Source organism: Primulina eburnea, chromosome 8, assembly GCF_022965805.1.
Source record: "Primulina eburnea isolate SZY01 chromosome 8, ASM2296580v1, whole genome shotgun sequence".
Lineage (NCBI taxonomy): Eukaryota > Viridiplantae > Streptophyta > Magnoliopsida > Lamiales > Gesneriaceae > Primulina > Primulina eburnea.
Window position 1 is genome coordinate 1,639,189 of NC_133108.1, and position 13,695 is coordinate 1,652,883.

A 13,695-nucleotide genomic window follows, 5' to 3' on the forward strand; every position below is an offset into this window, starting at 1 on the left:
TATTCAAGAATAAAACTGTAAAGAAAATGGAATAATTTCTCAACGGTCCGTCCTCACTTCAATCCACCAAGTTACATGCAATTGACACCGCCGCACCCCACCTTTTTACCATATTTGTTAATTGATTTTATATATCAAAATGTAGTATAAACTCGAATACAGAGTAAAAAAAAACCCACCCACTAAAAAGATTAGCTCAAAAAACACATTTGACGGCTTACAATCATAGGAATTTCTTTTTTCGTCTTTGGCAAGTGCATATTCTACCTACGTTGAATCTTTTTTACTTTCAACATATATAGCATATTAGACAAGCAACTTGTCCACAAATTATTGTGGTTAAATAACTTTCCTATATTTAATCACAACATTTATCAAACTACACGTGCCTTTTAATCATTTTAATCTGTTTACAAAAAAATATATATAGTACAAGATACTGTTGTGGACTAGAATATCATCACCGTTTAGTGAAAAGGCGATTTCCTTCACTGGCAGAGCTTAGCATTAATAAAACGTTGATTAAAAGGTAAGAAGGCAGATGTATCAAGAATCAAATGTTCAAAACTTAAGGGAAAAAGAAAATAAATACCATTTTCTGAAAGTTGGAACATAAACCTTAATATCAACCCAAATTGGCAATATCTTGATACTTCACCAAGCACTGAGACTCTGTGAAGAATTCCATGAAATGTTTAGCCAAATGAAGTTACCTTTATCTGCTGTAAAATAAGAATGAAGAATACGAGCATGCATGGTTCAGTCCCTTCAGTTTGGAGACGCAGCTAATCCATGCTCAGCTGAACTTGTACGGGTGCATGAATGGTTGATGCATTGTTTCTCGTCGGTCATTCCTATCAATTAGAAATACTGAGCCTTTCAGAGTATATCAGATGTTTATCATGATAAATCAACAACAGCACAATACTAGCATTCGAGCACTTGCATGACTTAGAAAAGGTGATGAATAATTTAAAGTTGAGCAGCCAGAGTAGTAGTACAATGAAGTGAGTGGAGAAAGACATGAAAGTTCTGTTAGGAGGGAGGGTGGGGGGATTGTAAAAGTTACAAGTCTGAATCGGGATAACAACTATTGTTTACTTGAACTTCTGAAATTCAAATGAAACTAAAAGTAAAAAGTTTGAATATGTTTGACATGCTGCTTATTAACTTACATAAAATGTTTAAAGGGCGTATCCAAACAGATACGAGGATGAAAGAACTTCACATATGTTTCAGATTTCAACTTTTTGATGGAAGTACTGACGTTAAACATTAAAGTTTAAAGCATTTCACATAAGAAGGAGAGGCATAGCAAAGATAGAGGAGAACCTAAGGCACGGAATGGAGTTAGGTTAATCATTTTACCAGTTTTGCATGAGTGCGTATGAAAGTGGTCACAACCTCTTTAACTTTTGGCCTCTCAAACCATTCCAAAATGCTGCAGCATTCACAACTTTTTTACCTGGAAGCTGTACTTCCAATACCTGAACGAGATCACAAAGCATGACCATTAAAATCCAATAACTTCAAGCAACGACAAAACTCAAAACAGAAAGGATTTGCTTCCACGCCACTGAATAGAGATAGGAACATTATTAAAATATCAGAGCAAAAGGAGAATCAATGATTAAAGAGATGGAAGGTACCAAATGTAAATTTCTCCAACATAGAGAAACTTGTATTATTCGGAACTATTGTAAAAATTAACAGTTCACCTCCAATGCTGTACCCTTTCCACAAGAAAATATCATCGAGCCTTTTCCAAAGAACACCTCATCTTCGCTAATCTTAATGTCATCCCTGGAATAAACTCTTGTAGTGATTATTTTAAGCTCCATAATATTGTTCTGACCACTTTTCTCGTCGATCACCAAAACTTTAGCTCGTGTTCCCGGCCAACCTGCAAATGCACGAACCTGAAAAGTTGCATGTAACACATCCATATCTCTGATCAAATCAAATTGAAATCTTACTTTGTTGTGAACGACTATAGCATTTTGATCAAATGACAGCCATGATTCTTCTTGAGTTATCTGCATGAAAAAAAAAATCCATGTAAAACCAGAAAAAATCTTCAAGGACGACTGTAACAGATCATATGTTGGGACAATAATATGGGAAATTTAGCTGTTGGCACGTCAGCTTAGTCATTACCAAAACCATCTACTATCTTTGGGCATTGCAAAAGAACAAGGAATAGATGATTTAATCCTCCTTGGATTAAATGAAAATACCAATAGATCAAAGAACAGCAAACTCTTAGCCTTGGGGAACAATCTGTTCATGGTAACAAAGTAGTTTCAAAAGGCTTGTAAATATAGAACAGAAAATTTACTCAAGACCATAAACATTGTGGAAGCAGAGCCTAAAAGAGGAGGCTCGAGATACACAAGCACACATGTTAACAACTCCATTGACCGAATGGCAAGCTGTATGGTCATTTTGTTGCCTAATTCAACAACTTTTATTGAAACTAGTAGCATTTTTTCATCAACTAGACTGCAAAAGCTAGAAGGATTATAAAAGATAACTTAGCAGAGCTGAGGAGCATAGTTCACCAAAGATATAGAACCTTGCATAGTTTTTTTTCACATAGGTGATAGGCTACTAATCAGTATCACAACTTCTGACAGTTAGCACAACTGTTCCAGGTAGTTTCAGATATATCTAGCCTAGGAAAAATTGTTTGATTCAAGCAAGCCGTAATGCATGAAAAGAAGTGAGTATTTAATCACAATCATCAGATACAATGACCATGAATATACGAGATTTGAAACACATCATTTTTTCTTTACAAATAAAATGTCTGCTTACTTTTGGCGCCAATGTAGCTTTAGACTCATCCTGGGCAAGTGCTTTCGTTTTAGCTGAACCATCAAATATCGAGGGCAGCTCACGGATCAGAAGTTTGGATCCTACCTTAGTTAAACATCACAAATTTTAAAAGCATGAGCAAACTATCCAAGCAAAATTTACTTACAAATATGAAGCATAAAAAATTATAATTTTTTATGATTAGAATAAAAAAGAACATGAAGTATCAACAAGTTTCTGAAGATCCAAACTTTTCTAAGATTAAACATAGGCACACGATAACATTAAGAAAACTGTTAAAATGAACATCTGAAAACATCAATAATATCTCCCCATTAAGGGTAGGATGCCCATACTTTGAATGATTAAACCTTGAGAATGTCTGAAAATGTCAACTATATACTATTCCCATGACCTTGCATACTTACTATTCCCATGACCTTGCATACTTAAGAACTATCATGAAAATTTGCTTTAGCACATCATGGATAATTAAGCTTTATCAGATTGTATCCTATTCGCACCATTGATGTTCACGTTTCCAGAAGCATGCCATGAATAAATAACTTTGCATTTAAAAAGTACCTGATATCCAATAAGGTTTTATGCTTGAAAACTTTACAAATAACCACAAAGCCAGTAATATGTTATAAATTCAGTTGAGCAAAGCTTGTGATTGAAACAGTAGATCTTATGAAATACGTCCGTAAGTAGTAAAGGATAGAAGAAAGATGATAAAGACCTTGAGCAAACAGCAAGTCAAGTAATTCTGGTGCCTGCCCATAGATCACCAAAGCTTAGTCATAAACATAGTGCAACAAAAAGAATGCAAGTCAGTTATGGGAGTTCATAAAGAAATCGTGGACTGCTTTTGTGTCATTGTTAGAAATTTCGTATTAATAGGAATTTGGGCTACCAAATAAACCAGAAAGTAAGAAAACTTTTCGTGGCTGAGGCAGTTTAAGATAATTAAAGGAGATCAAACTTAAGTCTCTTCATAAATTTTGTATCAAACAAGTGTTATCTGAATGCTGTAAAATACACGAATGGAAATCTTTTGCACAATCTTAGATGATTTTCATGATTAGCAAAATAATACATGCTGTAATTACCTTTATTTGATCATTAACCACCACGTTTTCACAGGAAATAACAGGTCCAGCATCCATTTGGCGCACAGTATATGCTAATGACACCCCTGTTTCTCTGATACCATCCTGCTGAAGAAGATGATTGTGTATTTGATAATAAATAACTTGTGAAATAATATTCTAAAGCTAAAGAAAGTGTGAACCTGCAGGGCTCTCTGAACAGGTGCTGCCCCACGATAGAGAGGAAGCATGCTTGGGTGTATGTTAACTGTTCCTGAAAAAATCCATCTAACTCAGAGGCAGCTGGTTGTAAGCTTCTGAGCTAGAAATCATCATACCAAAGCTATAATATCTCCATAGCAAGATTGGTAAAAACTGACCAATGAGATTATGCGATCTGGAGGGTTCCAAGACCATAAATAAATCATACATTTGCCTCTTGTCAAAGACCGATTAGTTGAATGATACCACCCCACCCCCAGTAGTCAAAAAATATATTTTTAAAGTAGATAAGGCTCATACTTCCATCATCACTACATCTACCTCTCACATCAAAAGGTTCGCAGCATATCTCTTCATTGCGACATTAACTTTAGCATAACATTCCAATAAACGAAAGAAATTAGTTGGAGATAAATTTAATTACATAACTGAATTGAATAACTCCCAATCAATGCCAAAAAATGTCGTAAATGGAGGAAGCATCAAGTTTCCTGTCCAAACACTTAAAATTCTTGGATTGAATTGTTTCACTAACCCATAGATGGTATCTGAAGGAATTTAGTTGGTAAAATATTCCCGTATGCAGCAGTGATGCAAAGATCAGGCTCCAGAGCTCTAAAACTGGAAAGAAAAGGTTCCTGCATGGTTGTACCACGAATACATGAAACCTTAAGTCAGAGTAGTATAAATATAAATGTTTCACATGCCAGAAGAAACAAAATGCCTGATACAGAACTTGCCGTCGTCCTAATACCTTATTCACAGATATACCACAATTACATTTCACACACGTTAAAATATGAATTTTCAGGTTTTTCTAAAACTAAGAAATTATCTACACTGGTCGTAAGAATCGTAGCTACTAATTTTCATACCATTGACGGGTCATCTCAAACAATTATCCATACTAACTACATAACAACAATTTATATAAATAATAAGTCATGACAATGGAACATTCTACTATAATTCAGAGCTACCAAAAAGAAATAACATGGAGACAGATAAATGACGTCATAGATACTTGAAGAACGTATATACCTCACCAGCTTTCACAGGTGTGAAAATCAAATCAGATGGGAAACTTCTGTCTAGAGCATGTTGGGCAACCGGAGAAGGCATCACCTTTCTACCCCTATCTCTTCCAGAAGGAGGCTGAGTGACAATTGCTGCTATCTGTACCATTTCAAAATCTAGCCAATGTGTTTACATCCAATATCTCCATAAGATGATCATAGGACTAAGGTCTCATCTAGTTGGACGATGTAATCTTCATATTCAGATCCTTTCCAGAACTAACTATGAATTACTTCTTTCTCATATACTGTATGGTGGATATATATATATATATATATATATATATATATATATATATATATATATATATATGACAATTGCTGCTATCTGTACCATTTCAAAATCTAGCCAATGTGTTTACATCCAATATCTCCATAAAATGATCATAGGACTAAGGTCTCATCTAGTTGGACGATGTAATCTTCATATTCAGATCCTTTCCAGAACTAACTATGAATTACTTCTTTCTCATATACTGTATGGTGGATATATATATATATATATATATATATATATATAATATTAGATTATAACTTACATAGACATAACACATTTGTGTACGAAGGATTGTGTCTGTTAAACGATATTCAGCACAAACATTACAATGCAGGAAAACCACGTATATTCCCCGTTAGTGGAGAACCCGACCACCATTTCCCCAGAGATTTAAAAAAAAATTGTACAAAAAAGAAAAAAGAGAAAAAAAGAGAGAATATAAACAGCAGCCCTTCAAACAAATACGAGTACCTCAAATAAGGAATCTGGGGCAGAAGCAGCACCAAAAAGAGCTTCCAGAACACAAGCAGAGACCTGTAATGCATTTAATTATCACCAATCAGTAGATTTATCCATCCAAATTCAGTGGCGAGATGGGAAGTCGCCTGCTAACATAAAAAAATTCAAACTTTATCCCAAATTTCAACACACTAATATGCATTGAATCCCCGAATTCTACAGTGCATTGCGTAAATATCAAGATAAGAGCGGGATGGTGTGTACCAGAGGGGAACCCAGAAAAACGAGACGCTTCTTCTGAGCGTTAAAAGCGGATGATGAAGAAGACACGGTGACTGTTGAAGGAGAAGACGCGGCGGCGCTGAAGCAGCAGAAGCGCCGGAGCATCTGTGAAGACGATATCAGCATCGCTCCAGTAAGGAGAAATCTTTGCAGCAAGTCATACCTTATTAGCGAAAGATGGATATTTGCATTTAGTCCTTGAATATTTATTACCTATCAAATCAGTCATCAACTTACAATCTTTTGCATTACAGTCCGTAACGTGCACGTACATGAGTGTCTACAACTATTATTTGTACCATTTTATACGATTCTATCAATTCAATCGCAAATGCCCAACACTCGTTCATTATACATTACTAATTTATGCCACACGTTTTGAGTGAAATGTATGATTTGAATATGGCGGTTTGTCACGATGATACGAGGATTATATCGATAGATTTCATAATCTGGTATTAATATATGATATTTGAATACTCAATTATGTATAACAAGTATTGATATAATGACACATATTTTATCGGATGAAAATCGGTAAAAAAACATAACATTGAAAATGTTATACTAATATGTGATATTCGAGTATCAAATCTTTTATATGTGATATTATATATGATTTTTAGGTACCTAAACATGCATAACAAGTATTGATAGTAATAACACGCGTCTTTTCCAAAAACAATCGATACAAAACATTAAAAATATGGCATTATTATATGATAATTCAGAATCAACTTTTCACATATGAAATATTTGATATTTGAGTGCCAAACAAATTGCACACTCCAATTGCTTCCATATTTTCTATTATCGTAAATTACATTATATTTCATGTGTTAGTAAGGCTATTAGATAGTTGACTTGCTCAAATTCAAACTTCTATCAAAATCGACATTGGACACTTAAAATTCACGAGAAAAATCATGATAATTCAAAATAATCTAAAAATATTCTGAATGTTTTTATTGTAGGCGTGTCTTGTTGAGTTTTATAATTTCTATATAGAAAGTTTTCCGAAATTATAAGTCAATTTTGCCCAAAGTAATTATTTTCAATATGATTTTCAAAGGTTTTTGTTCACCAGAAAAAGACAACTTCCGTTAGCTTTTCCGATCATTGACCGGAACTTTGGTATACTAGATATAATGACGGACAATTTATCTTTTATAGAATCTCAAAAACAGTGTGCATGGAAACATATTCATCAAAGTTGATCTTTACCATTTCTAAATTTTGGATAAATGAACTTGAATTTTTCTTAAAAAATTCACAGAAACTCGTATATTTGTCCAAATTCTGAGATGATGGGGTGTTTTAATAGCTGATATTACATGTAGAAAGACCTCTTTTATTCCCAAGTGATTTTTCCTTTTTTGACAAATATGAGGTGATTTATTATTTTATTAATTGACTTTAAAAATTATTCTTATTTATTTAACCATGTGACGGTAACTATATATACATATATTTACGTTTTTATTTATTTAACATGTATTTAGTTTATAAAGTTGTGGTTAATATATGTTTTTGTACTAGTACAAACCTTGATTAAATCTTGGGGTATTCCATGTATATCATTATTAGCCAAAATTGAGTATATAGCATTGATTTCATGAACTGATATCAACCATATAATTTTGTAAAATTTCAATGATTTTTCAAGAATTCTTGACATATGCTTGAATCGTTCAATATTTTGATGAAAACTTTAAAATGTAATTATTGCTCCAAAAGGTGAAATCGCCCACCTTAGGCGCCCGTCATCCCCGACCCGACAGGATTGTGAGAGGAGGTAAATCATGGTGACTCAGCCAGCCAGCAGCAGCTAGACCTTATGCTACGCCGCGCACAAGGAGCTCCCCCCATTGGAGAGAATTTAACTCTCACACTGCCGCTTGCGAGACTCGATCCCTGGTCATTACTCCAAGATTCAATGTTGCTGACCAACTGAGCTAAGCCCATGCGGGCTTAAAAATGTAATTATAAATTCATGAAATTGGAATTTCGACGAAAAGATGATAAATTTTTTATATAATGGATCTTGGAAGATCCATTATAAATTGCACAATATGACAACCAAATAGAAGAGCAACGACAAATCCAAATTGAATGGCCATTAATATGCGAAATGTGTCAAAATTGTTGCAACAAAAGAATTTCTCAACGCTTTCATCTTTCAAATATACTGACATACATTATTCCCTTTTCATTCAGCTGCAGCACTTTTTCTCATTTGCTCTACATGTTGATCATCACCTTGCACGATAATAGCTGACAGCCATCCATCATCCGTCGCTATCATTTTCACCTTGATCTGCTCCTTTCTCGATGCTCTTGTCCAACAATAAGCACCTCAGTTCTATTAGCATGTATCAGCCTCAGTTCTATCAGCATGCATCAGTTTTTCGAATTAAGGGATTTCGTGTTTGGGCCGATTAATGAACAGGGTGTAGTGCACTTACGCAAGTGGACTCAGTATGGTCGGTAAAAACCAATTTTTTCCAATGTCAGGAAAGGTTATTGTAAGAACGAGGGCAACACTTGCTAGACTTATACAGGTGCAGAAAGTTAGTAGAGCAGCTTGACCCCAGCTTGGAGCCATTATTCCCTCGAATCTAAAAATGACGGCAACATGTTTACACACCGATATGGATAATACAAAAAATTTGACATAGATAAACTCCTTGCATGACAGAACTCGAAATGGTCTTCCCACGTGCCATTAGCAACCATACAAACAAGAAAATTTTCAAAATGGATGTGGTGTGAGTGGCTTATACACTATGGTTTCACCTCGGTCTGCCACTGAAACTATTTCGGGTAAAGAATGAAAGAATTTCTTCTGCCACCTGGTTATAAGGTGCCTTCTACACCTCCCTTCTCCAGTGATTAGACTCTTTGCTAAAACCTAAATCTGATCGGTAGAGTATCTACAGATATATGCACCCATGCGGGAAAGGAACAGCCAAATATGGTACCTTAGATTTCACAGAACGTTTGATGAGGGACTACAGACCTGGAACTTAGATGATGAAGAGACCAAGAGAAGTGTAGCAGCTGGCCAATGACTAACCAGAGCTCTCCGCTAGCAAAAAAGAGGCCGAGACTCTCGTGAAGCTGCTCCACAACAGATGAAGACGAAAGAACATCAACAAGAGAGAAAGACATTAACCACAAGGTTCCTCTGCCTAATCGAAATTCCACCATGTCAAAACCATGATGGATGAATGCGGTGCAGATTCCAGGTTGAAAATGTGCAATGATGAGATGGAGAGATTAGTTGCTTCGTTGCCATATCACTCAAAAGTAATAAAGGACTCAATCAGTTTCGTCGAAATTTACCGGTTCCATCCATCCAAGGGCACTTCATTCTTGTTTCTGAATGTCCCACTCCTCCCCGCCTCCTGCCTGCTAGATATCCGTGGGGAAGAGTTATTTTGTGGACTGAAAAGAGCAAGAAAGTCTTCCCAGTTTCATTCTCAACATCAGAGGAAGGAAGACGATATTGATACCCCACCTCTCCTTGAGTATAGCTGCATCAGACGTGTGCAAAATATAGTCACTGGCGAGGGTGGATTCATCTTTTCGGAAGGTTACAGCATTTTATTGTTTTAATGTTACTTTTATATAATAAAAAATTCAACTTTAATATTTTGTGAAATATGTTAATAAATATTTAAGAAGTTTTATTTCATAAATGTTTACGGAGGTTAGAAAAGTTTATAATATAGAAATTTTCGCATCAAGGTAGTGAATAAATTAATCAATTGTTTTAAAAAGGGAATTGAGGGTGTATAATTTAAAAGGAGTAAAATAATGAGAGGGAGCTTTTAAAGGAAATATGTTCTTTCCAAATGAAGAAAAAATACTGAAGGAACAAATGCATAAAATTGTTTTAAAGACTCACAAAACCTAATATCACAAGAACACATATATAAAAAACAAAAGATGGTGTAGTTGCCCAGGAGAATTAAGACCTGCATATTCAGAAGGAGAAACACATCCAACTTCATTCCAAAAAACTTCATTTTATGCCAAAGATCCTTGGGACTGGCGGCAAGAGTAAGGCCCCAAGACCCGTAATGCTCTCGAGTCCGAATCTGACTTGTTTGGGTAATTTATATTTAGATCAGATAGAACGCTCATCCCCCATTGTATCCAAAAAATAAAACTTCATTTTACAGTACAAATGTCAGACCTAAAAAATCTGTTTATTCATATTCATATTCATATTCATACATAAAAAGTGCGTAGGCGGTAGTAAATATGTTTACAGCACCTCAACTCAAACCTTGGATATAATTAAAAGTAAAATAAAATGCAGACAGAGCATGCCGCTTACTTTGCAACACTCTGTATCATAAGTTCTATCTTAACTGAATCGATGAAATCCTTTGGCATCAGGAACAACTTTTTTGCACGAGGCTGTGAAACCCATTTGGGCATGTTCTCTGCAACAGCTTTTACTCTGATTGAGCTTGTTCCATCTTTTGCAGAAATGTCGTATGTGAATGACCTATTTGATGAAGTTGGTGCAACACAGACTACACTGATGAAACTTCCCAGAGAATCAATTGTATGATCAAGGACAAAAAGTATATCCTCAAGTCTTTCCTGAAGGAAAAGACACCTCTGACTGGTCTCCACTACGACGCTAAATACTGTGTTGAAAAAAAATTTCTTGCAAGCATGTGAATGCGCAGTAGCAAAGTGCTTATACAAGCTATTGAATATGCTAACATGGGTACATAATTGATGAGGGCAAGCACACGGGGTGTAAATGCATGTTTTCTCATGATCATGCTTCTTACTGTAATTTATCGTCTCCCCACACCCATGCTGCGTGTTTTTACATGCAATTTTGACCGATTCAAGAACCATTTCTATGGCCCTGCACCGGTTGTACCCAATTGGCCAGCTACAAGTTCCACATTTGTTCTTCATCTTGGTGCAGCATGATGCACATGATATATGCCCATTCTCGCACTAGATTAAATCAACACAAATTATCAGTTCTGCCAACTACAAGTATAAAGACACTCACATGTATGAATTACTAACATATACAAGGTTTTGGGAGACTTATTTAGACTCAAGTTCTGAAAACACGATAATTAGGAACCAGTGTTCTAAAATTCGGCCTAGGCGGCCTTAGGTGCCATTAGGCATTGATTAATCAGCCTATGCGCGATTAATCGACAAATGCATCCTAGGCGCCGTGGACGATTAGGGCTTTTATTTTTTTGGGGGTTCTGTTTTTGAAAAGTTATTTGGGCTTTTAAACCAAAATCTAACAACAAATGCGATTTGTTGGCTTGTCTAACACAATAAATTTCATCTTCGTCAGCGATCTAGAGAGATAGAACTTCATAAGTATGGTTTTGCATCTGAAGAAGAAAAATTATGATGATATTGAGTTTGTGTCTAATGACGAACAAGTTGTTGAAAATTATAGGGAAGAAGAAGTGGAGTAAAATTGTGGTATTCTATTAGTTGAGTACTTTTGAACGCATTTTAAATTTGATGTTATTGCGTTGAAGTTATAGTATGTGATTTATTATGTTAATATCGTGGAATCAGCCTAGCAACGCTCAATCCCTGCTTAGGCGGCCTGGGCGTTGGTATGGCGCCTGACTATACCCTAACTAATTTTAGAACCTTGTTTGGACAAACCTAGTAGAAAGTCTTAACAAAATATCACATTGCAGAAGTTGATGCAAAAATGGGGAAAACCAGAACAAATCAGAGTTTCAGCATTTCAAAGCCTTCAACAGGGAAAGAAGGTACACACGGTACACACTCCGAATGAATCATCTGGCTGGAAGAAAGAAGATGATCGTAATTTGACGAGACAACAACAATAAGAGAGTATATCTACATGAATATGGCAAGAAAAAAACAGCGATCCAAATTCATCACTGGAAAGCTCTTTAGTAAGACAGTCTAAAAATGCAATGTATCCTATACAAAAAGTGGAAGAGGGATGGAGTTGTCCCATTAGAACTTCATGATATGTCAGTCGAACACGAAGCATAGGCACAAAACTCACAGTTGCAAGCCAAGATGGACGCCTTATTTTAAGCAAATGGAAGAGCAAACACCATAGGGTATGACTGCAATTTGGAACTCTCTCTCTTAGTTTCGTTTTTCTCTTGTTTGTAAAATATTTGTGCCTCAATGCAGGGCAGCGCGCTTTCCAACAAATACCCTTTCAACCATCTTGACAAATTCTTGCAACGAGTTAAAATTAGTTCAAAAGCCAGTAAATACCTCTACAAATTACTCCACCCGCGTTGCTAAATAAGACCCAACCAAGTGATATAATCAACTTCATGTTAACGGATAATAATCTCCCAAAACACACTGGGAATAGTAGAAATTCATCACCAACCTTCACCAACAACTCTTAGTTATAATATTGATTCTAACTTGACTCAGATTGTTGCATATAATTTGAAAAGGCATAGAAACCAATTCGATTGCTCCGGCTCCGAAGCACCTTCAAAATATGAAAAGATTCCTAATAATCATTCACGGATACAGATGATTCAATGTATCTTGGGGTAAAGATTGAACCTTTACAAAAGATAGATATACAATTTTCATTTTATTTTTTTTTAATTTGTCCCTTCGCCCCCTTCTCAAATAACCACTGCATACATCAAAGAAACGATTTTTTTTTTCAAGAAAACGGATCGAGCACATATTCAATGGACTAAGAATTTAAAAGGTAGAATGCAAAAGAAGAAACCTGATAAACCGGAGGGCTGAGAGGATCAAGGCAGATGGGGCAATCCAGTACATCCGGGTCCGTTAAGGTCACGGTAATAGGCGCCGGAGCATCTCTGCTTGGCTGATCTTGCAGTTCTTCTTCTTCTTCTTCTTCCGCGTCGTCGTTGTCGTCCTCCTCCTCCTCCTGATCTCCCTCTTCTGCATATTCATCTGGTTCTTCCAACGGTGACAAACGATCGGAATCAGAAAGCGCTGCGTCCGACTCCATCTCGCTTTCTTCGCGGATTTCTATCATCCGCCGCCGTCGAGAGAAGAAAAAACGATCGCGGGAGACAGTGGCGGTTTGACCGGATTCGTCACTGGAGGTCCGAGGTCTCTTGGATGCGTGCCTCCGGGCCTCACGCCCATCTTCATCTCCAAAAGCAGAAAACCTCGCCATCACTCCGAACACGACAAGATTTACAAAATTTACACTGGTCGTTGGGTTGTGCAGTTCCTAGGATAAAAGCCCATTCAATTAATTGGATGAAAGGCATAAATTTTTTTTTAATATTTTTTTGAAGCTGTTGGGTATAATTTCTATAATTTCAATTTTTTTTCATAATCCCATCATTATTTATCAATAAAGTATATAATTCTAAGCAAATACATACATATTTGATGCTTCTATTCTTGATTATTACATTATTGAAATAAATTGTACCACAATCATGCCTTCTACATTTACCATGCATTA

The 13,695-nt window shown here is 35.9% G+C and overlaps 2 protein-coding genes and 1 pseudogene across 4 annotated transcripts; all 3 read right to left on the bottom strand.

Annotated features, from left to right (window-relative positions):
- Nucleotides 1-31: 31 nt before the first annotated feature.
- On the bottom strand, nucleotides 32-6,394 carry LOC140838275 (uncharacterized). 3 transcript variants are annotated; one of them, XM_073204451.1, is made up of 12 exons: nucleotides 6,207-6,394; nucleotides 5,955-6,017; nucleotides 5,172-5,306; nucleotides 4,666-4,768; nucleotides 4,112-4,182; nucleotides 3,930-4,037; nucleotides 3,560-3,593; nucleotides 2,818-2,918; nucleotides 1,977-2,036; nucleotides 1,719-1,919; nucleotides 1,369-1,487; nucleotides 32-672 (listed from the first exon to the last, which is right to left on the bottom strand). In XM_073204451.1, the coding sequence occupies exons 1-11, from the start codon at nucleotides 6,348-6,350 to the stop codon at nucleotides 1,398-1,400; spliced, it is 1,110 nt and encodes a 369-aa protein (XP_073060552.1). In that variant the 5' UTR covers nucleotides 6,351-6,394; the 3' UTR covers nucleotides 32-672; nucleotides 1,369-1,397. The 3 variants fall into 3 exon arrangements, with proteins under 3 accessions (XP_073060552.1, XP_073060551.1, XP_073060553.1); XM_073204450.1 differs by having other exon boundaries at nucleotides 33-854; XM_073204452.1 differs by having other exon boundaries at nucleotides 34-854; nucleotides 3,930-4,034.
- Nucleotides 6,395-8,260: 1,866 nt separating this feature from the next.
- On the bottom strand, nucleotides 8,261-10,153 carry LOC140838277 (protein COFACTOR ASSEMBLY OF COMPLEX C SUBUNIT B CCB1, chloroplastic-like; annotated as a pseudogene).
- A 208-nt stretch (nucleotides 10,154-10,361) lies between these two features.
- Nucleotides 10,362-13,475, bottom strand: LOC140838276 (E3 ubiquitin-protein ligase SINA-like 7). Its single transcript, XM_073204453.1, has 2 exons — nucleotides 12,979-13,475; nucleotides 10,362-11,213 (listed from the first exon to the last, which is right to left on the bottom strand). Exons 1-2 carry the CDS (start codon nucleotides 13,396-13,398, stop codon nucleotides 10,566-10,568), a joined length of 1,068 nt encoding a protein of 355 aa, XP_073060554.1. The 5' UTR covers nucleotides 13,399-13,475; the 3' UTR covers nucleotides 10,362-10,565.
- Nucleotides 13,476-13,695: the final 220 nt, after the last annotated feature.

Coding starts and splice junctions, on each gene's coding strand:
- LOC140838276 (XM_073204453.1), bottom strand. CDS start 13,398: ATGGCGAGGTTTTCTGCTTTTGGAGATGAAGATGGGCGTGAGGCCCGG. Junction 11,214..12,978: donor TCAGCCCTCCGGTTTATCAG/GTTTCTTCTTTT, acceptor GATTTAATCTAG/TGCGAGAATGGGCATATATC.
- LOC140838275 (XM_073204451.1), bottom strand. CDS start 6,350: ATGCTGATATCGTCTTCACAGATGCTCCGGCGCTTCTGCTGCTTCAGC. Junction 6,018..6,206: donor TTTTTCTGGGTTCCCCTCTG/GTACACACCATC, acceptor AATGCATTACAG/GTCTCTGCTTGTGTTCTGGA. Junction 1,488..1,718: donor GAAAGGGTACAGCATTGGAG/GTGAACTGTTAA, acceptor GATCTCGTTCAG/GTATTGGAAGTACAGCTTCC.